At 48.8% G+C, this 27,039-nt stretch overlaps 1 protein-coding gene and 5 non-coding genes across 6 annotated transcripts; all 6 read right to left on the bottom strand.

Annotated features, from left to right (window-relative positions):
• Window positions 1–729: 729 nt before the first annotated feature.
• LOC120858970 lies at window positions 730–864 on the bottom strand. Its single transcript, XR_005719996.1, has one exon. It is a non-coding gene; the product is annotated as a small nucleolar RNA SNORA2/SNORA34 family (small nucleolar RNA).
• Window positions 865–3,529: 2,665 nt separating this feature from the next.
• On the bottom strand, window positions 3,530–9,823 carry RPL3 (ribosomal protein L3). The gene is made up of 10 exons (XM_040233270.1): window positions 9,755–9,823; window positions 8,596–8,788; window positions 7,692–7,860; window positions 7,010–7,145; window positions 5,899–6,085; window positions 5,250–5,410; window positions 4,648–4,749; window positions 4,198–4,293; window positions 3,835–3,954; window positions 3,530–3,625 (listed from the first exon to the last, which is right to left on the bottom strand). The coding sequence occupies exons 1-10, from the start codon at window positions 9,755–9,757 to the stop codon at window positions 3,581–3,583; spliced, it is 1,212 nt and encodes a 403-aa protein (XP_040089204.1). The 5' UTR covers window positions 9,758–9,823; the 3' UTR covers window positions 3,530–3,580.
• Window positions 4,389–4,482, bottom strand: LOC120858981. Its single transcript, XR_005720005.1, has one exon. It is a non-coding gene; the product is annotated as a small nucleolar RNA U83B (small nucleolar RNA).
• On the bottom strand, window positions 5,746–5,839 carry LOC120858982. Its single transcript, XR_005720006.1, has one exon. It is a non-coding gene; the product is annotated as a small nucleolar RNA U83B (small nucleolar RNA).
• Window positions 7,146–7,201, bottom strand: LOC120858985. The gene has a single exon (XR_005720007.1). It is a non-coding gene; the product is annotated as a small nucleolar RNA U82P (small nucleolar RNA).
• LOC120858962 lies at window positions 9,239–9,302 on the bottom strand. Its single transcript, XR_005719987.1, has one exon. It is a non-coding gene; the product is annotated as a small nucleolar RNA SNORD43 (small nucleolar RNA).
• Window positions 9,824–27,039: the final 17,216 nt, after the last annotated feature.

Genomic DNA, 27,039 nt, shown 5'->3' with positions numbered 1-27,039 from the left:
AAAGAAGAGACACAGATTCGATCCCTGGGTTGGAAAGAGCTCCTGGAGGAGGAAAGGGCAATCCACCCCAGTATTCTTGCCTGGAGAATCCCATGGACTGTAGAGATACAGCACGCACAGTTCAGAATCATCCTACTGGTTTTAGATCCACAGCAATTCTTTTTGTAATAATTGGATTTAACAGTATCATAATTCTAATGAACAAGTTAAATCATGTGTGTATGCTCAGTTCTGTCTAACTCTTTGGGACCCCATGGACTGTAGCCCATCAGGCTCCTCTGTGGGATTTTCCAGGCAAGAATGCTGGAGTGGTTTGTCGTTTCTTCCTCCAGGGGATCCTCCCAACCCAGGGATTGAACCCATGTCTCCTGCATTGGGAGGCAGATTATTTACCACTGAGCTACCTGGGAAGCCCCAAGCTATATCAGGGATCTCTAAATTCTGGAATCGACTAACAGATGCATTGTGTTAGTCGCTCAGTCGAGCCCGACTCATTGCGAACCCATGGACTGCAATCCACCAGGTTCCTCTGTCCATGAGATTTTCCAGGCAAGGATACTGGAGTGGGTTGCCATTTCCTTCTCCAGGGGATCTTCCCAACCCAGGGATCGAACCCGGCTCTCCTGCACTGCAGGTAGATTCTTTACCAACTGAGCTACAAGGGAAGCCCCAACAAACTCATTAATCAACTACAAGTAAGTATTACCCCACATCTATCACCAATGACTCAGATGTTTCTTTTGAATCATTTGACTGTTTCATTTTCAAAGTTCTGAAAAGGCCAACAGACCATACAAAGATTTCTTTAGGCTCCTGCTTAACACTGACAGCTTCTGCAAACTGCTGGCCTTGATTCAGGGCCAAAGCATCCATCACTTCTATTATCTAAATAATAAACCTTGGCAAACCAACGCTTTATTTATTTATTTATTTTTTTTTTACTTTTTTAGGCTGTGAGACACAGCCTAGGATCTTATTTCCCTGACCAGGGATAGAATCTGTACCCCCCTGCAGTGTAAGCTCGGAGTCTTAACCACTGGACCACCAGGGAAGTCCCTCGTCACTTCTAAAACTGTCCTGTTTGCCAGTGTTTACTGTCTGCCCTCCCCAACTAGAAGATAAGCTCAAGAGCTGGGCCTCTAAGTTCAGCACGGCTCCCCCAGCACCTGTGTGCCTGGCGGGCACTCAGGGTTTCTTAGGAGTGAAGCTGATCCCACACACATGGGTGGGCTTACTGCTGCCCCTGGGAAGCCCAAATTCTCATTCTGACCACAGCTGCGGTGGTTCTGTGCACCCACTGGGTCTACCTTCTGCACTAGGTCCCACGACCACCACTGCCAAGGTGTCAGTCTTCAACCAGCTAAGGCTGAGGTTCAGATCTGTGATCTGGGAGGTGCCCAAGATCACTCCCTGGCCAGGGGCAGGGCAGAAACAAAGAGGATGGGGACATGCGGATACGGGGATGGTCGGCAGACAGGGGCTCAGTCAAGCAAGCCTGCTCCTGAAGTCTCTCTGTGCACAGGTGTGGGGCCAGGAGGGTGTGGTCTGTCTCTGCTGTCGGATGCATGTGCTTACGCCATCAGCCTGTTCTCTGGACCCCATCTCTACTGTTGTCATCCTCTACAACTGGGCAGATTCCTAAAAGGAAGTGAGGCCCAGCCAAGACTTCTCAAACCAGCAAAGCCTTTCCTACCTGGGCTGGATGGGCAGCTAGGCTCCAGGGCTGACATAAGGTCCGTGGAGGCCCACGGGCTCAGAGGCCAAGGGCAACTGGGGTGGGCGAGGGGACGAGGTGGGGCCTCAACCATCTCAGCACCTTCCCCAGGACGGGAAAGAAGCTTCTGCAGTGACAAGACCAGGAACCCAGCTCCCATCCTCTGGTTCTGCCAGAGCTGCCTGTGGTCTTGGGGCAGGTCCTGACCCTCTCTGGCTGTGGGCTTGACTCCGGGCACTATGGGGCATCTGAAGGGGCCCTGGTTGAGGAGGGAACTGAGTCTCCTGCAAAGTCGAGTCCTCCTGCAAGGCCATCTCAACGGGGTGCTGCCCACTCTTGCCCCCTGGTGGCTCCAGGCTTGAGTGCAGCTCCTGCCAGTCAGGGCCCAGGTCCTGGAAAGACGGGCGTTGCAAGGGTAGCAAACTAGCAGAGGCTGGCTTTGAGGCCCACTGCCCCACTCAGCTCAGAAGGGACTCCAGGAAAGCTGGGCAAAGATGGTGGGGAGGGGTCCCAGGCTTAAGGGTTCTTGCTCAGCCTCCTCTACCACAGAACCCACCCAAGTGTGGAGGGGGTGGGGGGTGGTGTGTGTGGGGCACGTTTAATTCAGGCCACCTCCAGTAATCCTGACACAGAACCCACAGTGCCTTGGGTTAGGTTCCTTGGTCAGGGAGATCCCATGAAGGAAATGGCAACCCACTCCTGGACTCGTCTGCAAAATGCCACAGGGGAGCCTGCCATCTACAGTCCATTGGGTCAGTCACACAATGGAGCACATACGCTCACTGGGCCAATCTTCCCACTGCTCCAAAAGAAAAGAAAACCAAGGCTCAGAGAATACCAGAACCAGCTGGCTGCCAAGATGCTGGGCAGAGATGTCAGAAGTGCGGGGGCTGTGGTCTCTGCCCTGCTTATGGGGCCAAGACAAAACACCCCACTTAGATGACATGGGCAGCTGGGATTGTAAAGGAGATGCTGAGATTCACTGCACCAAAGGGTGGGCGAGACCCCAGAAGCCAGTGCAGAGGTCCAGGAACCAAACTCTCAACAGCCTGGGTTCGATCCCTGGGTTGGGAAGATCCCCTGGAAAAGGGAAAAGCTACCCACTCCAGTGTTCTGGCCTGGAGAATTCCATGGACTGTATAGACTGAGTGACTTTCACAATGTACTGCAGCACTCCAGGCTTCCCTCACCATCTCCCAGGAGTTTGCTGACTGGCCTACAAGATGCCAGAGGCTCAACAATGGTCAGCACAACACAGGGGCCAGAGACCAGAATGCAAACAGGGTTTCAATAACACGACCAGCCCTGTGAGCCAAGCACTTAACCCCCACCAACCCATATTCTCATTCTAATGAAGTCAATTTTAATCACCAGGGCCTTCCACAAAGCAAATTCCTGTTCTGAGCCCCAAGGGACATGCAGGCCCTTCTGCTTGACATCCATTCTCTCCCACAGCCAGAACCTGGCTGATGGATTATGAAAGAACCTCAGCAAGCCCCAACTGGAATCCCTCCAGTGATCAGTGACTAAACCATGTAGCTGGACACTCAGCAGAGCCAGGGTCTGCCCTGCCAGTGGGTGACAAGGACTCCAGATCCCCACTGCCTCATGCACTGCCACACAAGCAACCCAGACACCTTGCCCAATGACAAACATTTCACACAAAGCTCACTCCCCAGGCTGGCTGGCTCTCAACTTCTGCTCACCTTCACAAGGCTGGGGCCACTGTGGTAGGGCAAAGAGCTGGGGGGGACCCAGGGAGCATGAGGGCCCAAGGGAAGCAGCCAAAACTGAGAAAGCAAACTCAGGCAGATGTCACTGGAAAATAATTTTATTGAGATTCTACCAGCTGCACAATCTGGTCTATTAGGCCCCTTCTTCCTTTGCAATTCGGTCCTTCTTAAGTGGTCCCTGTGGAGAGAAAAGCAGCAAGGTTAGAGGCAGAAGGCAGCAGTCACAACTTTCCCAACCCCAGCAGGTCAGACTCTGGACTGGTCTCCCCAGCCCTGGCACAAAAAAAGAAGCACCTTCTGTATCAGCACCACATGGGCAGGCTGACAGGTAACAGCAGCTGAAAGCCACCCCCACCCCAGCCTGAGGGCAGCAAGCTAAGTACTTACCATGAACGCTTTCTTCTCCTCCACAGTCTGGAAGCGACCATGACCAAATTTGGAGGTGGTGTCAATAAATTTGAGGTCAATCTTCTCCAGGGCCCGCCGTTTAGTCTGCACCAGCAAGGACTGTGGGCCAAGAGGCGAAGGTTAGAGAGCCAAGCCTTTCCCTGTACCACCTTAGTTCACAGCCCTTCATCTTAGAGGGATGAGGTGAGGATACAGATGAGGAGTATATATATAGGGAAGCAACAAACATCTGGGCCAAGCCAGACGGAATTTTCTCCTCCCAAGACGTCACGCACAGCAATTCCTGCTTTTCCTCCCAACCAACTCCCCTAACAGAGCTCGGCATTCCCCTCCCCGCCTCACCTTGCGCAGAGTGAGCACTCGCTTCTTGGTTCCCACCACGCAGCCTTTGAGCATGACAAAGTCATTGGTCACCTCACCATAGTGGACAAAGCCACCCTGGGAAGGAGCAAGGTCATCGGGTCAGCACAGATCAAGCATGAGGCTGTAGCCAGATACGACCACACCCACGCCCTGGTCCTGGTGGGCCCAAAGCTGTTCTCAGAAGGAAGGCAGCAAGGAATACTTCCGCAGTCTGACTCGGGCGCTGTGCCCAGCGCTCATTCCAGGGTCTCATCACTGAACAGCTGGCCCCACCCCACACCAAACAGTCCCCACCGTGGCTGGATGCTGCCCAGGAGACCAGTGAACTGTGGGTAAAAACTGATCCTGATCCCGTAAGGGAGGCCTGGGACTCAGGGAAATCCCCCGCCAGACCAGACAGGATTTGCAAGGACAGCTCCCATTACTCACCAGAGGGTTGATGCTCTTGTCAGACAGATCGTAATCAGTAGAGGCATTGTTCTTGATCAGTTTGCCATCCTTGATGAGGTAGCCCTGACCAATCTTGTAGATCTGAAGGAAGAAATGAGCGTAAATATTTGGTTAACAAGAAAACAAGGCAGGGACTCAAGCTGACTGGAGGCAAGGACTGCCATTAGGGACAAATGGTTCCCCAACTTGGGGGCAGGGGAGCCTACAAAGGACTCTGGGAAAGCAGTTATGACCTTGACCCTCACGATGGGGCGTCCCAGGCTTGCAGCAAAGAAAAGCTGCTGGGCCTGAACCATCCTGGGAGGTAAGGAGTGGGGCCTCTCCAACACCACGGGGCAGAAGAGGGTAAATGGGGCTCCCATCCTCGACCTGACCAGAACCACATTCAAGGATGGCGCTTTACAAACCGGGACACTAACGAGTTACAACTGTGCCACCAGGCGTGAGCAACTAAGTCCATGTGCTGCCCCACCCAATGGACTGATGACGACAAGGACCAGAACCCCACACAACCCCCAATAACGGAGCCACTCTGCTCCCCTAAGCTTTAAGTCTCCACGGGGCCCCCACGTGCACCTCACCTTCTTGTTGATCTCAGTGCGGTGATGGTAGCCTTTCTGCCCAGCCCGAGCCACAGAGAAGGCCACCCGGGCAGGATGCCACGCCCCAATACAGGCAACCTTGCGCAGCCCTCGATGGGTCTTACGGGGCAGCTTCTTGGTGTGCCAACGGCTGGTGACACCTGGAAGAGACAGTCTGTTAACATGATGCCTAGCACCATGCCACTGGCCCTTTCGTGCCATGAATGCCCAACTTCAGTTCGTGGTACTTTGTCCAAAGAAATACAACACCTGACTGCAACAATCCTCTCCCTTTCTATACCTCCATCCATCCAAGGTGATTATCAGCTTAGACATAAACCTTTTCAGCAACAAGATGAGGCCTTAGAGAATCATCTCTGTGCCAGAATATCCCGTGGACCCAAGAGGATTTATGAAGCCCTGAGCCCAGTGTTTTGCAGTGTGTTCGAAAGCCATTCATCCCAGTCCCACACACTGACCCAACCACCTGACCAGAGCTATTCTCAGAAGGAAGGCAGCAAGGAACATTTCCGCAGTCTGACTCGGGCGCTGTGCCCAGCACTCATTCCAGGGCCTTGTCACTCAACAGCGGGGCCCGACATCACTCTCCCAGGGAAACCACAGCAACTTGGGCCACTGCAAAGCTCACCTTTGTAGCCTTTGCCCTTGGTCACCCCAATGACATCAATCATTTCATCCTGGCCAAACACTTGGCTCACAGGGACCTGCTGCTCGAGCCTCTCGCGGGCCCAGTCCAGTTTCTCGGCCACAGTGCCTCCGTTCACCTGGACCTCCATGAGGTGGGCCTTCTTCTGGCGCAGAGGAAGCAGGCGCATCTAGAAAGGCACAGGGAATTCAGCGTGAGAGGACCTCAAGCCGGGCCAAACACCAAGAACCTTCCACCAACCACCTCCCTGTTCCAGACTGGTCCTTTTGGCCAGTGCCTCTGGGTTACCTGCTCTGGTTTACCCTAGCCATCTAGCATGCTCTTAACTGCCAATAAGCCACTTTTAAAAAGAGCAGTATAGCACTGCAAATACAAGCTATGAGAAGCAAAATCTAAACAAAGCTTTTTGAAAGCCGGCCAGCGCTATACTACTGAGCTACCTTCAGTGGACACAGCACGAGTCTGTGGTAACGTGGTCACCACTAACCACACAAGACTACTCTTCACTTAGAAATGACAGGTAAACACACAGGCTTAACCACCCAGCTTACACCCAGTCTAACCCAGAAAACTAAAAGCTAAAGCTAATTCAACTCAAGCCAGGTCTGAAGTGCAAACTCAAGTCAGCCTCTCAACACTATTTTCAGTTAGGTGCTAGACTACCTACGTAAGTTATGACTCACCAATTCCTTCAACCAGTTTTCCTAAAAACAGGGCATGGTTTTATCTAAGTAAGATTCACTGGGGACACAGTGCCCTCTGCTGGTAACAAAAAGCCCTGCGTGGAACCACTGGATGCCTTCTCAAGCCACCCTGTGTCCTTAGGTTCTGGCCCCAGGAACCCAGTCTCAAGGCAGGGCCTTGGCTGGATTATGTAGTTTTCAACAATCTCTCGTCCACCAGGAAAATACATTTAAGGACCTGAAAATCTTACTATTCCTGAAATCTTGAGGTCTGGCACAAAACCTTGAGCACAGAATCAATCCAGAAGATAACAGAGTCCCCCCAGAGCCACCGGTGACCACGTAGGCCACCGCCCTCACAGAGGGGCAGCAGCGGGCAGTCACCCTCCTCTTGGCCCTGGCCAGCTCACCTGGGTGTGGGCAATGACACGGATGACCTGGCAGTACTTCTTCATGCTGCTGAAGTCCTTCTCAAGCTGCTTCTTGCCATCTACGTCCTGCCACTTCTTGCAGTATTTGGTGAAGGCCTTCTTCTTAGACTTATGCCTTCAGGAGCAGAGCAGAGTTGGGGAGGGGGCCCAGGTGCCAGCCTTGATCACCCCTCCACCGAGTGGGGGGAGGCACACAGGCACCGCGTGGGGACGGGGCTCATTGCCGGCTTCTAAGGAGCCTTTTCCACCGGCAAGCGGAGCCTGGATGGAGCTCATCGGGCAGAGCCGAGCGGAGCTGAGCAGAGGTCCACAAGGTTAATAATGAAACATGACATTCGGATACACAAATTCTTGCTCCAAGTTAGCCATTAACCAGACCACACACCTGGGCTGGGCTGGGCACGTTAGTCACCGCTCTGTAGGCCCCCATACTTGTCAGCAACCAAGAGGATTGCTGAACTGAGGCAACACCCAAGGTCTACACCAAAGGAACTGTCCCGGGACGCTGCTCCCATTGTCCCTGAGAACTGTTCTGCCCAAGAGGCAACTAAGCCTGACGCCAAAGCAGCTGCCCTGCCGCCGGCCATGGAGCTGAGGTCCTACATAGCACACGGCCCTTTTCCCCAGCCAGCCCAGGCGAGCCCAACCGCGGCTCCCTTACCAGTTCTTGTAGAAGCGCCTTTTGCACTCGTCGCTGATGTGCTCAGCAAAGATGGTCTTAAAGGTCCGGAGGCCTCGGGGTGTTTCCACGTAGCCCACGATGCCCACGATCACCATGGGCGGAGTCTCCACGATGGTCACAGCCTCCACAACTTCCTTCTTGTTCACCTCTGCAAATAAAGTAGGCAGTCAAAGCTGAGCGGACTAGCGAGTCCCTACACGTGCCCTTCCAGGCCAGCAATTGGCTTCACAGGACAGGGGTTTGCAGCAGTCTGCACCTCTCAGGCCTGTCCTCACTGCAGACTGTTCAGCTGGTGTGCAGATATTTTCATCTCAATCAAAACCATCTGGACCCTACTCAACCACATTAGGTCTGGCTCCAGATCTGGTCTGTTATAACCATCTCTTAAGTCCTCATTGCTTTCAGAATACTTAGTAAGGTACTAACACTGGAGCCTAGAAACCATTTTAACTAACGCTATCTGTTTCAGTACTCAGTGCTACGTGTTCTACTTAGTCACTTGTCTACTTCAATTTCCCAGGAAAAAATACTGCAACGTGCTGCCATTTCCTTTTCTAGGGATCTTACTGACCCAGGGGTCTCCTGCTTGGCAGGCAGGTTTTTGTTTTACCACTGAGCCATCGGGGGAATCCTTCTATTCTTTGGCTCTTAACAAATTTACTCACCATGCTCCTTGACTTCATTACACCCCTCTGCCTATAACAATGCCAGTCACCTGAACTCTGGAGCACTAATCAATCCTAAAATATATTTCCATTCTGGAGTCCAGAGGTTCTCTTGATCTCCCCCAAAGCCTGTTCCGTTCTGACTGCTTGGCCCCATCTACTCAGTTCCCACCAACTCCAGCTCTCCCATCAGCTAGAAAGATGCAGCATGTACTTACTGGACCCTGGCCTATCGACCTCCCTCACAATGTGGGTCATGCCAGCCTTGTAGCCAAGAAAGGCGGTGAGGTGCACGGGCTTCGAAGAGTCATCCTTGGGGAAGCTCTTCACCTTTCCGCGGTGCCGGCTGCTGCGCTTCCGAGGCAGGAAGCCCAGGGACCCGTGCCTGGGAGCAGAGAACTTCCTGTGAGACTAAGAGAAATAGAAGAACGTTAGCACCTTCTGAGGAGCTTCGTTCCCAGAGGCCGAGGTTTCAAGAGGATTTCAAGCAATGATGACTCCATGCCAGCAACCCAGGTAAAAAATATACATTCAGAATTAAGTTTAATTCTTCGTAATCACACATCCAGAAGGCATTATTCAGCCACACACCTGAATTGAACATTTACCTCAACCCCTCACCTTATAACTTAAAAGGAACCATCCCCCTTTTCCTCTTAAAAAAAGACAAAGACACACCAGAGAGTCGCAGTAAGAATGGCTTAACAAGCCTTACACTCAAGACTCTGATCATCATTATCGCCATTTTGTACAGGGACTCCTTGTCAAAGGGCTGGGTGGTGGACAATGGTACTGAAGGATTCCCCATGCTCCCAGCGGGAGCCAAACTGGAAAATGGAGGCCACTAGAACTCGACAGAGCCAAATCAGAACATGACAATCAGCACAGCGTCTCTGTCCGCCCGTCAATAAGTTCATCATTTCTGGTTTCTGACAACTCTAGAGGCCAAAGGAGTTGTACCAACCTTCCCAGACGTTTCAGAATGAGGCCTCAACAATCCCTGCCCCGAATACCCTCCCCAGCCTGACGGCCTGTATTTCTGCACCTCTTTTAACACTCGAGCCAAACAATCGCACACACTGTCCTCCTGCCAAAAGGCTCAAGACTTGAATCTCGAATGCTGAGATCGAAATCCAGGAAGTCAGTCCATGGCTTGAAAACTGTCGGGCCGAGGCCCCACAAGCCAAGGCCTCTCGCCCGCCCCCAAACCATCAAGTCCCGGACGTTTTCAGGAAATAGACCTGGCCGCGGGTTCCGCTGAGTGCCCCGTGCTATTATAGCAGAACCCCAGCACCGGGTGAGCCGAGATGGCGGCGATGTGCCGCGGATTCAGTCATGCCAACACGACAAAGAGGAAGCCGCCATGACACTACATACCATCCTGCCGTCGGAAGCTGCCAGTAGAGGTCGGCACGCTGGCCGCGCGAGATATATAAATGCTAGTCTGGCTCCGCCCCTTCCGGCGTACGAGCGCGCACCCGCGGCAGACGTCGGGTCGCGGGGCCGACACGGGACTCCATTTCCGCGCATGCTCGTTCTCGCCTTGCTTGCGCTCCGAGCAGGGCGTCAGTTTGGTAGGCGGGATTTAGAGGTCCTACGGCGAGCGGCTGGGATCACACTTCGAAAAAGTTTTCGGACGCGCCGGCATAAAATGAAAATACTATCACCCTACAGCGTTGGACAGTAGCCAACTTTTGAGGAAACGTTGAAACGCGCTATTACGCTGAAGGGAAATGGTCAGTCACCTCTGGAATTGAATAACCCTATTGGGGCTTCAGTTCCGAAGCGTTTTCACATGTGGTATATCATTTCCGTCCAGCACTCTAGGTCATCGATGTTGCCATTTTGCAGGCATGTTGGGAAGTGGAATCAGTTGCGCAGCCCCCACCAACTCAAAGTTAGAGAGAAAAGACTGAACCCCTGGTTTTCCTGGTTCCCAACTCAGAGGCGCTTCCCGACACCAGCTTGCCTTTAATACGTGCTGATTTGGGATTTCCCCTCTCTCTAGCTCCATCTAGGCCATTCCTCCCACTATCGGGCTGCGGGGCCTGGCTCTTGACTCTGAAGGTCTGAGGCGGCGAAACCCTCACCAGCTGCCGGGCGACACGAAGCCTGGCTCTCCCTGCCTCCCAGATCCTCTGCATGAAGGATCCTCGCTGATCTCTGCCTGGGCTCGTGGTCACCTAGGAGTCTCCTAGTTGCTCACCCTGCCGCCAGGCTTGTCCATCCAGATCTAAAAATCGTATTATCTTTTGGTTACTTCCCGTGCCCTTCCCCACCCCCCTCCTAGTTATTTCCTCTGGTTTAAGGCTTAACTCCTGAGCCTGCAAGCCAAGAATCTGCCCTAACTAGCTGCTCCAGCCTCTTTTCTGTGGGTGAACACACACACACACTTTCCCACCTTCTACCTCCATCCCCGCCCCGTTCTGTTCTTTGATTCTGGGCCTGGCCATTGCTCACACCGTTATTAAGAAAACGTTCTCAACTAACCTTCACTCCATCCCCCAGTGGCAGTGTTGAGAGTCCTCAGCCCCTTATTGGAAATCTTTGAGGCCAGATATGTTTCCAAATTCAGCATATTTCATGTTTTAGATAATATCATGCAATATGGTGCACATACTGTATATTATGTAATCCTCCCTAAGCTCTTTAATGAAACACATTAATTCTGTAAAGAGACATGAATATTCACATGGAGTGGAATAAATAGCCCCACAGTTCAAGGCTAACTTTGCTGCCTAAAAATTCAGATTAGTTTCGTTTTTGCCACCAACTGACTTAAGTTTTTCATAATTCAATTTACAGCAATATGGATGGACCTAGAGAGTACTCTTGCCTGGAGAATCCCGTGGATGGAGGAGCCTGGTGGGCTGCAGTCCATGGGGTCGCTAAGAGTCGGACACAACTGAGCGACTTCTCTTTCACTTTTCACTTTCATGCATTGGAGAAGGAAATGGCAATCCACTCCAGTGTTCTCGCCTGGAGAATCCCAGGGACGGGGGATCCTGGTGGGCTGCCGTCTATGGGGTCGCACAGAGTTGGACACGACTGAAGCGACGCAGCAGCAGCAGCAGCAGCAGTAGAGAGTATCATACTGAGTGAAGACAGAAAAAGACAAATACTGTGATATCACTTGTGTGGAATCTAAAATATGATACAAATGAACTTACTTACCAAACAGAAGCAGACTCACATAGAAGACAAAGGTATGGTTACCAAAGAGAAAAAGGGTTAGGGAAGGAATGAATTGGGAGATTGGGATTAGATACAAATTGCTGTATATAAAATAGAGAAACAAGGTCCTACTGTATGCCACAGGGAACTATATTCAATATCCTATAATAAACCATAGTGGAAAAGAATATGAAAAAGAATATATGACCAAATCACTTTCCTTTATACCAGAAACTTAACATTATAAATCAAAACTTTTTATTTCAGAATGGCAGACAAGGAATTATGGCCCACTCTGTCCCCTTTTACAGAGAAAACTAAGTTCAGGCCAAAAAGGAATAATTTGGCAAAAGTCATACAATTAAGAAAGGACAGAGCTCAAGTCTGATTCTAGGTTAGGTTTTCATGACATCAGACTCAGGGTTCAGTCACCTCTTCACTGGAAAAGGAGCTCTGGGGTCCTGAGTCACTCATTCGCTCAATAAGAAATTCTTCCTGAAGTCTTGCTGCCTGTCGGATGCTGCACCAGGCTGTGGGAATGACACAAAAGGGAAGGGGGCAGGGCACAACCTTTGAAAGAATGACAAATCCCGAGGACACCACGCACTGATTAAAACCAAATAGGTCCAAGATAACAGACTCGTCCACTTCCACTAGACCTTGAGCCTCAGTATGTGGTCACTGGAACACATCGGCAAGCTACCTGACACACTCGCCAGTTCCAAGGTCACCCATCAAAGACGAAAAAGTGGGGCATTGGCCCAATTCCAGCCTGGCCTTTCACATGATGTACTCTGCATATAAGTTAAATTTTCAGTGTGATAATAGGCAGTCTTGCTGTGCTCCTTTCCCATTTTGAACCAGTCTATTGTTTCATGTCGGGTTCTAACTGTTGCTTCTTTTCTTTTTTTCCAGCTGTTGCTTCTTGACCTGTATACAGGTTTCTCAGGAGAGATAAGTAAGGTGGTCTGGTATTCCCATCTTTTAAGAATTTTTCACAGTTTGTTGTGATCCACACAGTCAAAGGCTTCAGCATAGTCACTGAAGCAGAAGCAGATGTTTTTCTGGAATTCCTTTGCTTTTCCTATGATCCAACAGACGTTGGCAATTTGATCTCTGGTTCCTCTGTCTTTTCTAAATCCAGCTTGTACATCTGAAAGTTCTTGGTTCACGTACTGTTGAAGCTTAGCTTGAAGGATTTTGAGCATGACCTTGTTAGCATGTGAAATGAGCACAATTGTACAGTAATTTGAACATTCTTTGGCGTTGCCTTTCTTTGGGATTGGAATGAAAATTGACCTTTTCTAGTTTTGTGGTCTCTGCTGAGTTTTCCAAATTTGCTGAAATATTGAGTACAGCACTTTAAGAGCATCATCTTTTAGAATTTTAAATAGCTCTGCTTGAATTCCATCACCTCCACTAGCTTTGTTCGTAGTAATGCTTCCTAAGGCCCACTTGACTTCACACCCCAGGATGTCTGGCTCTACGTGAATGACCACACCATCATGGTATCAGTCATTAAGAACTGTTTTGTATAGTCCGTCTGTGTATTCCTGCCACTTCTTAATCTCTTCTGCTTGTTAGGTCCTTGCCATTTCTGTCCTTTATTGTGCTCATCTTTGCATGAAATATTCCTTCAGTAACTCCAGTTTTCTTGAAGCGATCTCTAGTCTTTTCCATTCTACTGTTTTCCTCTAGAGATACTGCCTTAGGCCTCAGCTTTCCCATCTGTCAAGTGAAGGATTCATTCATTCATTCAGCAAATGTGTATCGAGCCTACTGTGCCTAAGAATGACAAAAGGTCAACTAAAGATGGGGATCAAATTGCCAACGTCCATTGGATCATCGAAAAAGCAAGAGATTTCCAGAAAAACATTTGCTTTATTGACTATGCCAAAACCTTTGACTGTGTAGATGACAACAAACTGTGGAAAATTCTAAAAGAGATGGGAATACCAGACCACCTGACCTGCCTCCTGAGAAATCTGTATGCAGGTCAAGAAGCAAAAGTTAGAACTGTATATGGAACAACAGACTGGTTCCAAATCAGGAAAGGAGTACATCAAGGCTGTATATTGTCACCATGCTTATTTAATTTATATGCAGAGTACATCATGAGAAATGCTGGGCTGGATGAACCACAAGCTAGAATCAAGATTGCCGGGAGAAATATCGATTACCTCAGATATGCAGATGACACCACCCTTATGGCAGAAAGCAAAGAAAAACTAAAGAGCCTCTTGATGAAAGTGAAAGAGGAGAGTGAAAAAGTTGGCTTAAAACTCAACATTCAGAAAACAAAGATCATGGCATCCAGTCCCATCACTTCATGGCAAATAGATGGGGAAACAGTGGAAACAGTGTCATACTTTATTTTGGGGGGCTTCAAAATCACTGCAGATGGTGACTGCAGCCATGAAATTAAAAGACACTTGCTCCTTGGAAGAAAAACTATGACTAACCTAGATAGCACATTAAAAAGCAGAGACATTACTTTGCCAAAAACGGTCCTTCTAGTTAAGGCTATGGTTTTTCCAGTGGTCATGTATGGATGTGAGGGTTGGACTATAAAGAAAACTGAGCACTGAAGAATTGATGCTTTTGAACTGTGGTGTTGGAGAAGACTCTTGAGAGTCCCTTGGACTGCAAGGAGATCTGACCAGTCAATCCTAAAGGAAATCAACCCTGAATATTCATTGGAAGGACTGATGCTGAAGCTGAAACTCCAATACTTTGGCCACCTGATGTGAAGAACTGACTCATTTGAAAAGACCCTGATGCTGGGAAAGATTAAGGGCAGGAGGAGAAGAGGATGACAGAGGGTGAGATGGTTGGATAGCATCACTGACTTGATGAATATGAGTTTGAGTAAGCTCCAGGAGTTGGTGATGGACAGGGAAACCTGGCGTGCTGCAGTCCATGGGGTGGCAAAGAGTCGGACACAACTGAGCAACTGAACTGAACTGAAAGATGGGAATAAAGTAGAAGGGCTTTCACTATTCTTTGCAAGCCATCAGGTGGGTGACCAGGAAAAGGACCCTGAGAGTTGACATGAACGATCAGAATCAGGAGATCTTTAGGATCCATAGGATCTGGAGACTATTTGTATGAGTTACTGTGAGGGGCCTGGGAGAGCAAGCAGAAATAGCAGGAGTTAAGATAACCATTGGCTTCCCTTGTGGCTCAGCTGGTAAAGAATCCACCTGCAATGCTGGAGACCCTGGTTTGATTCCTGAATCGGGAAGATCCCCTGGAGAAGCGGTAGGCTACCCACTTCAGTATTTTTGGGCTTCCCTGGTGGCTCAGATGGTAAAGAATCTGCCTGCATTGCGTGAGACCCGGGTTCGATTCCTGAGTTGGGAAGATCCCCTGGAGGAGGGCATGGCAACCCACTCCAGTATTCTTGCCTGGAGAATCCCCAAGGACAGAGGAGTCTGGCAAGCTACAGGCCATGGGGTTGTAAAGAGTCTGAGCGACTAAGCACAGCACAGTGTTACTTTTACAAAGGATAGATTAACTTCTGTGTATAGGTTTAGATGCAGAGTACATCATGAGAAATGCTGGGCTGGAAGAAACACAAGCTGGAATCAAGATTACCAGGAGAAATATCAATAACCTCAGATATGCAGATGACACCACCCTTATGGCAGACAGTGAGGAGGAACTAAAAAGCTTCCTGATGAAAGTGAAAGAGGAGAGTGAAAAAGTTGGCTTAAGCTCAACATTCAGAAAACGAAGATCATGGCATCTGGTCCCATCACTTCAAGGGAAATAGATGGGGAAACAGTGGAAACAGTGACAGACTTTATTTTGGGGGGCTCCAAAATCACTGCAGATGGTGACTGCAGCCATGAAATGAAAAGACGCTTACTCCTTGGAAGAAAAGTTATGACCAACCTAGATAGTATATTCAAAAGCAGAGACATTACTTTGCCGACTAAGGTCCATCTAGTCAAGGCTATGGTTTTTCCTGTGGTCATGTATGGATGTGAGAGTTGGACTGTGAAGAAGGCTGAGCGCTGAAGAATTGATGCTTTTGAACTGTGGTGTTGGAGAAGACTCTTGAGAGTCCTTTGGACTGCAAGGAGATCCAACCAATCCATTCTGAAAGAGATCAGCCCTGGGATTTCTTTGGAAGGAATGATGCTAAAGCTGAAACTCCAGTACTTTGGCTACCTCGTGCAAAGAGTTGACTCATTGGAAAAGACTTTGATGCTGGGAGGGATTGGGGGCAGGAGGAGAAGGGGATGACCGAGGATGAGATGGCTGGATGGTATCACTGATTCGATGGACGTGAGTCTGAGCGAACTCCAGGAGTTGGTGATGGACAGGGAGGCCTGGCGTGCTGCGATTCATGGGGTCACAAAGACTCGGACATGACTGAGCGACTGAACTGAACTGAACTGAACTGATAGGTTTAGAATCATTTATGGGGTTAACTGTATCATCTCTTCTTCCAAGAACAAGTCTAAGGCTACACAGCAAGATGTATGCAAATTAACAAGAAGAAACTAAGGATGTGAGAGAAGGGAAATATGAAGCCCGAAAGGGATTGATGCCAAAAGCTCAGCTTCTCTGTATATACCGGTGCAGAATCGAATCACGCAGAGGGTTTTGGCTGAAGCAGGAAAGAAAAGCTTTATTGCTTTGCCAGGCAAAGGGCTTGGGAGTTTGGTAAGGAGTTTTATGGCAACAGATCATGGTGAGATTGCTGATAAGAGTAAGGGTGTGTGTAGGGTCTCTGATGAGCTTCTCTGATCCCTTTAATCTTTTTTTTTCTTTGACATATTTATTTATTTGGCTGTCTTGGGTCTTAGTTATGGCACATGGGATCTTTCATTGCAACAGGAACTTTCTAGTTGTGGCGCGTGGCTCCAGAGCCTGTGGACTCAGTAGTTATGGTGTGGAGGCTTAGTTATTTTGTGGCAGGTGAAATCCTAGGTCCTGGACCAGGAATTGAACCTGCATCTCCTGCATTTTGAGGCAGATTCTTAACCACTGGACAGTCTTTTTAATCTTTCCTCAGCCAAAGTTCTTGGCTGTACCTACCTTGATTAGCAACTGCTGGAACTGACCTTTTGGAACTCGGGGAAGGTCATGAAGGCTGGAGTCTTGCCTACAAGAAATGGGGGACAAAAAGGCCTCCATAACCGGGAACCTGACAGGGCACCACTCAGTTTCAGGATCACATCCAAAACACACATTATAGACCACTCTTCATGCCAGAGTAGTTCTTCCATTTGGCTTCAAGCCTCTTCCAGCCAAATACAAAAGATAAATATGATTAGTAACATGATTCACAACATCCACATGATGAAAACAAACAATGGCCAAAGGAGTCCACTGTGCCTGGAATAAGGCTTTAAAGAAATTTCTCAGGGAGATGGGGTTCTCCTAAAGGGATCAAAATGGGATGCATCACTCCACAGCGAATACACAGTTAAGCACATTTGTGCAGACCAGTGAAATCTGGGTGACACACCAAGCCCATCTAGGTGAGCTGTTTACAACAGGTCAAAACAAAGGAGTTAGGTTACTTGATCCCTGATTACTGATTTAATCCAAAGAAAAAATCCAGAGTCTGGAAAGAAGTGAACTGACTTTGTTCATAAATGGTCCTCTGTCATTAGTGTTTTCCAAAATGGAACTCCTAGTGAGGAATGGAAAAGGGTCCACGTTTTGCTCAAATCATTGAAGGGCAGTTATTTTCTACTGCTAGGTAAAACCCAAGGTGTGGACCAACCTTGGCAACAGGAGGTTAGGGGGACCAGAAAAGCAGAATGGAGAAGCACAGGGGAATTCCCTGCTGGTCTGGTGGTTAGGACACAGCTGTCTCACTTCTGGGGCCCCAGGTTCAATCCCTCTGCTTTCTTTCATAGCAGAGAGGAAAAAAAAAATGGAGAAGTATGAGGGCAAGAGGGAAGAGAGGACTTGAGTGAGGCAGTTTTGTCATGAGTGTATTTCAGTGTCCATCTCTCTTGTTGTTATTCAGTCCCTCAGTCATGTCTGACTCTTTGTGACCCAATGGACTGCAGAACACCAGGCTTCCCTGTCCTTCACCATCTCCCTGACTCAAACTCATGTCCGTTGAGTCAGTGATGTCATCCAACTGTCTCATCCTCCCTTGCCCCCTTCTCCTCTTGCACTCAGTCTTTTCCAACATCAGGGTATTTTCTAATGAGTCGGCTCTTTGCATCAGGTGGCCAAAGTATTGGAGCTTCAGCATCAGTCCTTCCAATGAATATTCAGGACTGATTTCCTTTAGGATTGACTGGTTTGATCTCCTTGCAGTCCAAACGAACCTCAAGAGTCTTCTCCAACACCACAGTTTAAAAGCATCAATTCTTTGGCACTCAGCCTTCTTGAAGATCCAACTCTCACATCCATACATGACCACTGGAAAAACCAATTTTGACTATATGGACCTTTGTCAGCAAAGTGATGACTCTGCTTTTTAATACACTGTCTAGGTTTGTCATCTCTCTTGCCAGACCACAAGCTTCATGGTGGCCGAGACTGCAGGGCCTAGCTCCGAGAAGGCTCGGGCTGTCATTTGTCAGATGTGGGCATGAACGCAGCGGGCCCCACCTAAACTTCATAGCTTCAAAGGCTGCCTCCCTTACCCACTGAGGCAATAATGCTCCCTCTTTGACAAGAGCTCACATCCTGACCTTTTGTGCTGTCACTGATTGTTGCACAACCACCTGGCTCAGCTGACAGGGCATTTGGGCCAGAGGGCCAGTTAATATGAGCTTGTGGCATGAGGGCAGCTCCATGCCCCCAGAACGGGAGGCTGGGCACAGAGCCTCTGGGTCATGAAGGCTCCTCTCCCAGCTCCTCCACCACCATCTGCCAAGGTGATACCCCACAGAATGGGAGGGGGCTGGCCCAAGGCACCTGGAAGCTCCTGCTCCTGTGTGGGCCCAGCCTGGTGAAATTCTACCGGCCGCTGCTGGGGCTGCAGGCAGCCATGGCAAACATGGCTTCCCACTGCCTGCCTCTCTACATGCTGGGCTTCTGCGTCTTCTGGGGCAGCAATCTACAGGTGACGGGGGTGCTCTTCCTGGCCCAGAAGCTGTGCATGGAGGTGCTGCTGCCCGCCCAACAGACCGTGTGGCACCTGCTGACCATCGCGCGGGGCTGGGGCCTTCAGCTGCTGACCACCCTGATGCACAGAGCCTGCCGCTGCGTCCCGTGGCTCCAGCGGCACTTGCGATGGGAGGCCCACCTCGCCCTGCTGTCTGCGGCCCAGTGTGCCTACTACAGCCTGGTCGACTTCCACCACGAGCACAGCAGGGCCTTGGAGCTGCTGCCACAGGCTGTGCTGCAGCAGACGGCCGTGTCCCTGCTGCTCCGCTGCCTGGAGAGGCTGGGGGTGGCCACAGGACAGGTGGCTAGAGCCATGTGGGGCGGTGGCCTGCGGTCCCTGGGATGGGCCAGGCTGTGCAAGGCACCCTCCGAAGATCTGGATGCGGTCACCACCGTCCTTCCAGTGACCACCATTCCTTTTAGCCAGCGCTTCCCTGGGCCTGACCCGGCCACCCTGAGCGGGCTCAGGCCAGCCTCCGTCAGCCTGTGCCTAGTGGTTGAGGACAAGGATGCCAGCGAGGGAGAAGGAGGCTGCAGTCAGGGGGCCAGCAAGGTGCCCATTAGCACCAGGTTCCATAGCAGTAGCACAAGCAAGATGGACTTCAGATCTTCATCCAGGCAAGCCCTCGCACAACAAGTCAAGGCGACCTGTATTCTTATTGTTCTTCTGTATATCTACGCCGCGTGTCTCTTTGTGCAGGTCTTAAAATAAATGACTAAATGTGAGCCAGCCTGCGAAATGTCCATGTTTACCTTCGTCAATGAGAGATTGACTGGCATCAGATCTGTTCACTTAAGCCTTTGCTGGGCCGGGGGCAAGGGTGGGTGGTACTCAGTATGCAAGACACATTGAGTGCCAGGGCCTGGGCAAGGGGGCCTGGTTTCAGCTCTGTCACTTCTATGTGTCCTTGGCAAAGTTCCTTGACCCTTCTGGGCCTGTTTCCTTTTCTCTAAAATGTGGATAAAAAAGCTCCAGGGGGAGGGGATATATAAAAATTAGTCATTTGTAAGTTGTAGAATGTTCTTCCCCCTCAATTATCCTAACAGAGCATACAAGGCCTTCTTGGAGAACACTTCAGTCAGTTCAGTTCAGTTCAGTTCAGTTGCTCAGTCGTGTCCATGGGGTCTTTGCGACCCCATGAATGACAGCACACCAGGCCTTCCTCTCCGTCACCAACTCCTGGAGTTCACTCAGACTCACGTCCATTGAGTCAGTGATGCCATCCAGCCATCTCATCCTCTTTCGTCCCCTTCTCCTCCTGCCCCCAGTCCCTCCCAGCATGAGTCTTTTCCAATGAGTCACCTCTTTGCATGAGGTGGCCAAAGTACTAGAGTTTCAGCTTTAGCATCATTCCTTCCAAAGAAATCCCAGGGCTGATCTCCTTCAGAATGGACTGAAAGGACATAAAAAGAAGACCAGAATAAAAAGGGACATAGTTCATGGGTGAACTAACCTAATGTCTTAAAGGAATCAATTTTCTCCAAATTATAAAGTCATTAGGATTGCAACCCAAATCCCAAGGCATTTGGGGTGGGCGGGGCGGAGGGGGGGGAATACTCATAAACTGATCCTAAGATGTATATGGAAAATCAAGGTCCTTAAAATTTTAAGGCATTTTAAAAAAAGCACAGCCAAGTTGGGAGCCTTGCTCTACCAAATATTAAGACATATTACAAAATCACAGTAATTAAAACAATGTGGCAGAAAAAGCAGGCAGACAAACAGAATAGAATGCAGAGTCAAGACATAAGCTGGCTACAAAAGGGAACTTGGTACGAATGGGCACTTGGTACATTGAAAAGGTGATACCACAAATGAATGGGGAGGGACTCCCTGGTGGTGCAGTGCCCAGGGGCCTCACTGCCAAGGTTGGTTTTCAGTGGCTAAGTTGCGTCCAACTCTTTGCGACCCTGTGGACTGCAGCACACCAGGCTCCTCTGTCCTTCACTGTCTCCCAGAGTTTGCTCAAACTCATGTCCACTGAGTCATTGATGCTATCTACCCATCTCATCCTCTGCCACCCCTTCTCCTTTTGCCTTCAGTCTTTCCCAGCACTGGGGTCTTTAATCAGCTCTTCACCACTGCCAAGGGCCTGGGTTCCATCTCTGGTTGGGGAACAAAGATCCCACAAGTCCTGCAGCATGGACAAAACAACAAAACAGTAGGGAGAGCAGGGATTATTTAGCAGATAGAGTTGGAGAAACTGGTCCACATATGAAAAAATGAATGAACGTGGGTTTTTCTAGGTGGTTCAGTAGTGCTTTCCCAAAGACCACAGTTCAGCAATTCAGTGGCTCAGTCGCGTCTGACTCTGCGACCCCACAGACTGCAGCACGCCAGGCCTCCCTGACAGTGAGGCCTGCTTAAACTCATGTCCACAGTGAGTTTGCTTAAACTCATGTCCATTGAGTCGGTGATGCCATCCAACCATCTCATCCCTAAGACATGCCCATCTAAAACCTGTGAATGTGGCCTTATTTGGGGAAAGGGTCTTTGCCAAAGATACTTTGAACTGAGGATCTAGAGATTAGGTTATCCTGAATTAGGATGGGGCCTAACCCGAATCACCCCACTCTAGTACTCTTGCCTGGCAAATTCCATGGATGGAGGAGCCTGGTAGGCTGCAGTCCATGGGGTCGCTAAGAGTTGGACACGACTGAGAGACTTCCCTTTCACTTTTCAGTTTCATGCATTGGAGAAGGAAATGGTGATCCACTCCAGTGTTCTTGCCTGGAGAATCCCAAGGATGGGGCAGCCTGGTGGCCTGCCATCTATGGGGTTGCACAGAGTCGGACATGACTGAAGCGACTTAGCAGCAGCAGCAGCAGCAACCCTAATGACAGGCATCTTAATAAGAGAAGCTAAGGGAGGAGAAAAAGAAGAGAAGGCCATGAGAAGAGGGAAACAGATTAGCCAAGGAATGCTGATGCCACCTGTAGCCACCAGAAGCCAGGAGAGGCATGGAACAGTCAGCTTCTTCCTCAGAGCCTCTGCAAGAAACCAGCCCTGCCGACATCTGCTTTCAGACTTCCTGTCTCCAGAACTGCAGTAGTTTCTGTTTTTTAAGCCACCAATTTTTGATAATTTGTTACAGCGGCCACAGGAAACAATAGATCTTATCTTGTATCTCAGCTCTATAGAAGGTTCAAAAACATTTATAGCACTATACCAATGCAAAGGTTAGTTTAATGTGCTCGAGGCATTCATTATTCTTTGAAATAAAATTGGCTGCCACTTATTGAGGGCGGAATAGTTTTTTATTTCATTGGATTGTTCAAGCAACTCACTCTTGTATCATCTCCATTTTAAAGGAGCTTTCTCAAAAGAAGTAACTTCCTGGAACTTCCCTGGTGGTCCAGGGGCTAACACTCTATGCTCCCAATGCAAGGGGCCTAGGTTCAATCCCTGGTCAGGGAACTAGATCCCATATGCCCCAATGCTCCTGCATGCCACAACAAAGGTCAAAGATCACGAGTGTGGCAATTAAGACCTGGGGCAGATGATAAATTATATCAATATACATATTATTTATATATAAAATATAATAATTATATTAATATAATATAAATATATATTTGTATATTTATATAATATAAATTATATATATATATTTGGGCTTCCTTGGTGGCCCAGCGAAAAAGAAACTGCTTGCCAGGGCAGGAGACATGGGCTTGATCCCTAGGTCAGGCAGATACCCTGGAGGAGGAAATGGCAACATCCTCCAGTATTCTTGCCTGGGAAATCCTACGGACAGAAGACCCTGGTGGGCTACCTCCATGGAAGCCCATATGAGTCGGACACGAGTTGGCGACTAAACAACAAGAATATACCTGTTTATTTTTTAAAAAAGAATTAGGTAACTCCCTGAGATCATCCAGTGGCGCGCTCTCCTTCAACCACAAACCTTCCCCTCCCGCTCAGGGTTTCTGTGGCCATTTTGATGCCTCGTACTAGCACGCTGGTGTCATGCACGCGAGCTCGGCTGAGCTCCCTCTGTGTTCCCAGGCCTAGGTCATTTACCCTGTGAATGAGATCAGATGTGGTGATCTTGTAGACTTTCGCCTGTGCCATCCCCATTTATTTGTGGTTAAGCTGATACTTCTGCCTCCTCAACGCTCAACCCACTAAAGCCAGACCACAGTTACCCACCACCTGGATTGCTGAACCCATCCCCACATGCATCCTCATGGTCCCCCTCCTGCCCGTTCAATACATTCTTTCTCCACCCAGCTGCTAGACGGCTTTTACACCAAGAATCAGACCATTATACCACAGATTAACACCCTCCAGGGACTTCCCTGGTGGTCCAGTGGCTAAGATTCTGTGCTCCCAATGCAGGGGACCCGAGTTCGATCTCTGGTCCAGGAACTAGATCCCACATGCCATAATAAAGACGTCACAGGCTGCAACTAAAGACCCTGCATGATGCACCTAAGACCTGCACAGCCAAATAAATAAATAATTAAAAAAAAAGAAAGACCCTCCATGGACTTCCCTGGTGGCACAGTGGATAAGAATCCACCTACCAATTCAGGGGACACGGGTTCAATCCTGGTCTGGGAAGATTCTACATGCCACAGAGCAACTAAGCCCAAGAGCCACAACTACTGAGCCTGTGTGCTGCAACTACTAAAGCTCATGTGCCTAGAGCCTGTGCTCTGCAAGAAGAGAAGCCACCGCGATGAGAAGCCTGCCCACCGCAAGGAAGAATAGCCCCTGCTTGCCGCAGTTAGAGAAAGCCCGTGCCACAACAAAGACCCAAAGCGATCAAACTTAAATAAGTAAATTAAAAAAAGATCTTCCAGTGTCTTCCCATGAGAGCTGCAGGACTGCCACCTGGGACCCACCACATCCCATTTTCCTCGGGTGGCCCCTCTCACTGATCTCCCTGCTTCCTTCCACCTGAGACCCCACCCAAAGCAGAACCTTGAGATCTGCTTCTCTTCCTGCCTGGAACACAAGCTGACTTCTATTCTTGTTAAAGCATAAATTGTAAAAGATGATAAAATCACGACACTTGTACAGATATAAAATGAACATATGTCAAAGATTTTTATTTAGCTCATTAATTAACGAGGGAACCAGGCATATGCCACAAATGGATCAAAGTAGAACACAGAATCACGTAGTTATATGGAGGCAAGAAATGTTTAAATGAATTTACAAATAGACATAAAACTGGCTTTTTCTGCTGGGCTGGAAGGTGTCATTTCTCTGGACAGGGTTTATTTGCATGTGTACAGATAAGGCTTATTTCTATGGCTATCCTTTATCTACAGTGTACAGAGCTGCAAAATAGTTTAAGGGCAAAGAAGAACCTTTAAACTACAAAGAACTCATCTCTAAGATTCTAGCTTGTCATTAAAAGGATAACTAGGGACCTCTCTGTTTTTTAGAAAAATAATTATTTATTTGGCTGAGTGGGATCTTACTTGGGTCATGTGGGATCTTTCGTTGTGGTGCAGGGACTGTCTAACTGGGGAGCACGGCCCTGGAGCCCTCAGGCTCAGTAGTGGTGGTTCACAGGCTTAGTTGCCCTGAGGCACATGAGATCTTAATTCTCCTACCAGGGATTGAACCTGCATCCTCTGCGTTGCAAGGTAGATTCGTAACCACTGGACCACCAGGGAAGTCCCAGTGATCTCTTTTGCTGATTCTTAATCTTTAACGGTAACCCACTTCGGTATTCTTGCCTGGAGAATTCCATGGATGGAGGAGCCTGGTGGGCTACAGTCCATGGGGTCGCAGAGAGTAGGACACGACTGAGCGACTTCACTATAATCTTTAAATATTCCTGTACTCTTCAGATTGTACCTTCTATATAATCTCTTAGGAAGCCTTCCCCAGTCACTTGATCTTGTAAACCAGTCTCTCTCCCCTCCTCAGACCTTATCCACACTGTGGATTTTAACTTAACTTCTTCAGTGCTAGTGCTAATGCTTAGTCACTGATGTCTGACTCTTTGCAACCCCATGGACTCCTTTGTCCATGGGGATTCTCCAGGCAAGAATACTGGAGTGAGTTGCCATACCCTCCTCCAGGCAATCTTTCCAACCCAGGGATTGAACTCAGGTCTCCCGCGTTGCAGGCGGACTCTTTACCATCTGAGCGATTAGGGAAGCCCAAGAATACTGGAGTGGGTAGCCTAGCCCTTCTCCAGGGGATTTTCCTACCCAGGAATCAAACCAGGCTCTCCTACGTTGTAGGTGGATTCTTTACCAGCTGAAGCCCAGGCTTTTCAGAGATGAAACTATTTTTTTGTTTTGTCCAGCACCAAGCACATAGGCAGGCTGTGTAAATATTTTGGACAAATGGAAGGGTGAGCCTTCCATTTTAGGGTATGTTTGTTTTAGCGTATACGTAGTTGGACCTCCTAGGTCTCTCTAACAAAAATACATTTCTCTTCCCTGGGGGTATGAGGATAAGGAGCCCTTTCTCCCAGAATATACAAAAGTGCAGTGTGTGTCCTGGCCTTCAAGTCTCTGGAACCTTCCTTTTTTGCCATCCCCCGGATGGTTGGATGACATCACCGACTCGATGGACATGAGTTTGAGTAGGGAAGCCTGGTGTGCTGCAGTCCATGGGGTTGCAAAGAGTCGGACAAGAGTGAGAGACTGAACTGAACTGAAACACCAAGCCCATCGCCCCCAGCATCTTAAGAGTTTAACCGGCTCTCCTAGTAGCCAATGGAGCCTTTGTTTCCTCAGGTGTAAAATGGGAAAAATCACGTCTAAATCAAGGAGTCACTCATTTATTCATTCAGTGAATACATGATAAGTGCCTGTTACCAGATGCTGTTAGACTCGTTATATGTAATTCATTATACAATTGTAGTATTTACTATCTCAGTCAATCTTCAAAATCTCCTGAAACTTTAGTAAGCAAACAATTCACCAGGCAGCTTTTTAGAAAATGGATTCCAGTTCAGGATAGGAGTGCCAAGGCTACTGGTTCGTGGAACACAGTTGTTTTTTTCTTTTTGGTTGTGCTGAGTTTTTGTTTCGGTGTGCGAGCTTCTCCTGTTGCAGAGCACAGGCTCTAGTACGTGTGGGCTTCAGCAGTTGTGGTGTACCGGCTTAGTTGATCTTCAGTTAGGGTCAAACCCGTGTTCCCTGCATTAGAAGGCAGATTCTTTACTGCTGGACCACCAGGGAAGTCCCAGGACACATTTTAAATAGCAAGGCCCTAAGTACGTCTTATTACTTATACCCATCTTATAGCCCAGGTCACTGAAGGTCAGAGTGGTTGAGGGGCCCACGGCTGGCAAAGGCGGAGAGGAGTTTCAGGGACAGAGTCCTTCACACTTGGCTGTACATTAGAATCATCCATGGAGATTTTTTTCACCACACCTCGACGCATGTAGGATCTTAGTTCCCCGACCAGGGATCAAACCCTTGCACCCTGCAGTGGAAGTGTTAAGTGTTAAGTCTTAGTCTTAACCGCTGAAGAACCACCAGGGCAGTCCCTGGACCACGTTTGGAACTGACAAGATTCCAGCTTGTGATTCATCCAGCCCAGCATTTCACATAATGTACTCTGCATATAAGTTAAATAAGCAGGGTGACAATGTATAGCCTTGTACTTCCCCAATTTTAAGCCAGTCAGTTGTTCCATGTCTGAATCTGTTCCTTCTTGACCTGTGTGTTAATATTTATACCACATAGACACATGGGAGAAACCCATGAGTAACTCAAAAGAGTGGCTCAACCTCAGGCTTATTTTGCACCTGCAACAAAGGACAACCGAGTTGTAGGGAAATGACGAGATGAAGGAAATGGCTGTAAGCTTCCAAGGTGGCAAATAGTGGGGAAGTAAATATTGGGTTAGTCAAAAAATTCATCTGGGTAAGATGCTATGGAAAAAGCTGAATGAACTTTTTGACCCAGTCAATATATGGGGGGAAATGAATGGAATGCAGTTTGTTTTCAGAGTCCTCCGGTGCTGTCTCTGGGCTAGGAGTCTAGAGTTGTCTCCAGGAAAGGAAAATTTATACCCTACAAGAGGGAAGGGGAAAGAGATTTTTCTGTATTTGCTACTTCTTAATTGTCTTAAGTCTTCCCTGGTGGCTCAGTAAAGAATCTGCCTGCAGTGCAGCAGACCTGGGTTCAATCCTTGAGTTGGGAAGAACCCCTGGAGAAGGAAAATGCAACCCACTCCAGTATTCTTGCCTGGAGAATCCCATGGACAGAGGGACCCAGTGGGCTACAGTCCATGGGATAGCAAAGAGTTGGACATGACTGAGCAACTAACACACACACACACACACACACACACACAGTTGTCTTATAAGTTCAAAAGGATTCTTATGTCAATGAGACGTGTTTGGGGGTGACATATTCTGGTTTCCTTCAATGATATTTCTGTATAGTGAAATAGTTTGCAGCCTGTTGACTAGAAT

The sequence above is a fragment of the Oryx dammah genome, unplaced genomic scaffold (genome assembly GCF_014754425.2).
Source record: "Oryx dammah isolate SB20612 unplaced genomic scaffold, SCBI_Odam_1.1 HiC_scaffold_29, whole genome shotgun sequence".
Taxonomy (NCBI): domain Eukaryota; kingdom Metazoa; phylum Chordata; class Mammalia; order Artiodactyla; family Bovidae; genus Oryx; species Oryx dammah.
This window is presented reverse-complemented; position numbering and strand designations above follow the sequence as displayed.

Excerpts from the sequence above, each read along its gene's own strand:
- RPL3 (XM_040233270.1), bottom strand. Across the intron at positions 7,146-7,691 it reads AGGCGCTTCTACAAGAACTG|GCATAAGTCTAAGAAGAAGG; the intron begins GTAAGGGAGCCG and ends CTGCTCCTGAAG. Across the intron at positions 5,411-5,898 it reads CAAGGGCAAAGGCTACAAAG|GTGTCACCAGCCGTTGGCAC; the intron begins GTGAGCTTTGCA and ends TGTCTCTTCCAG.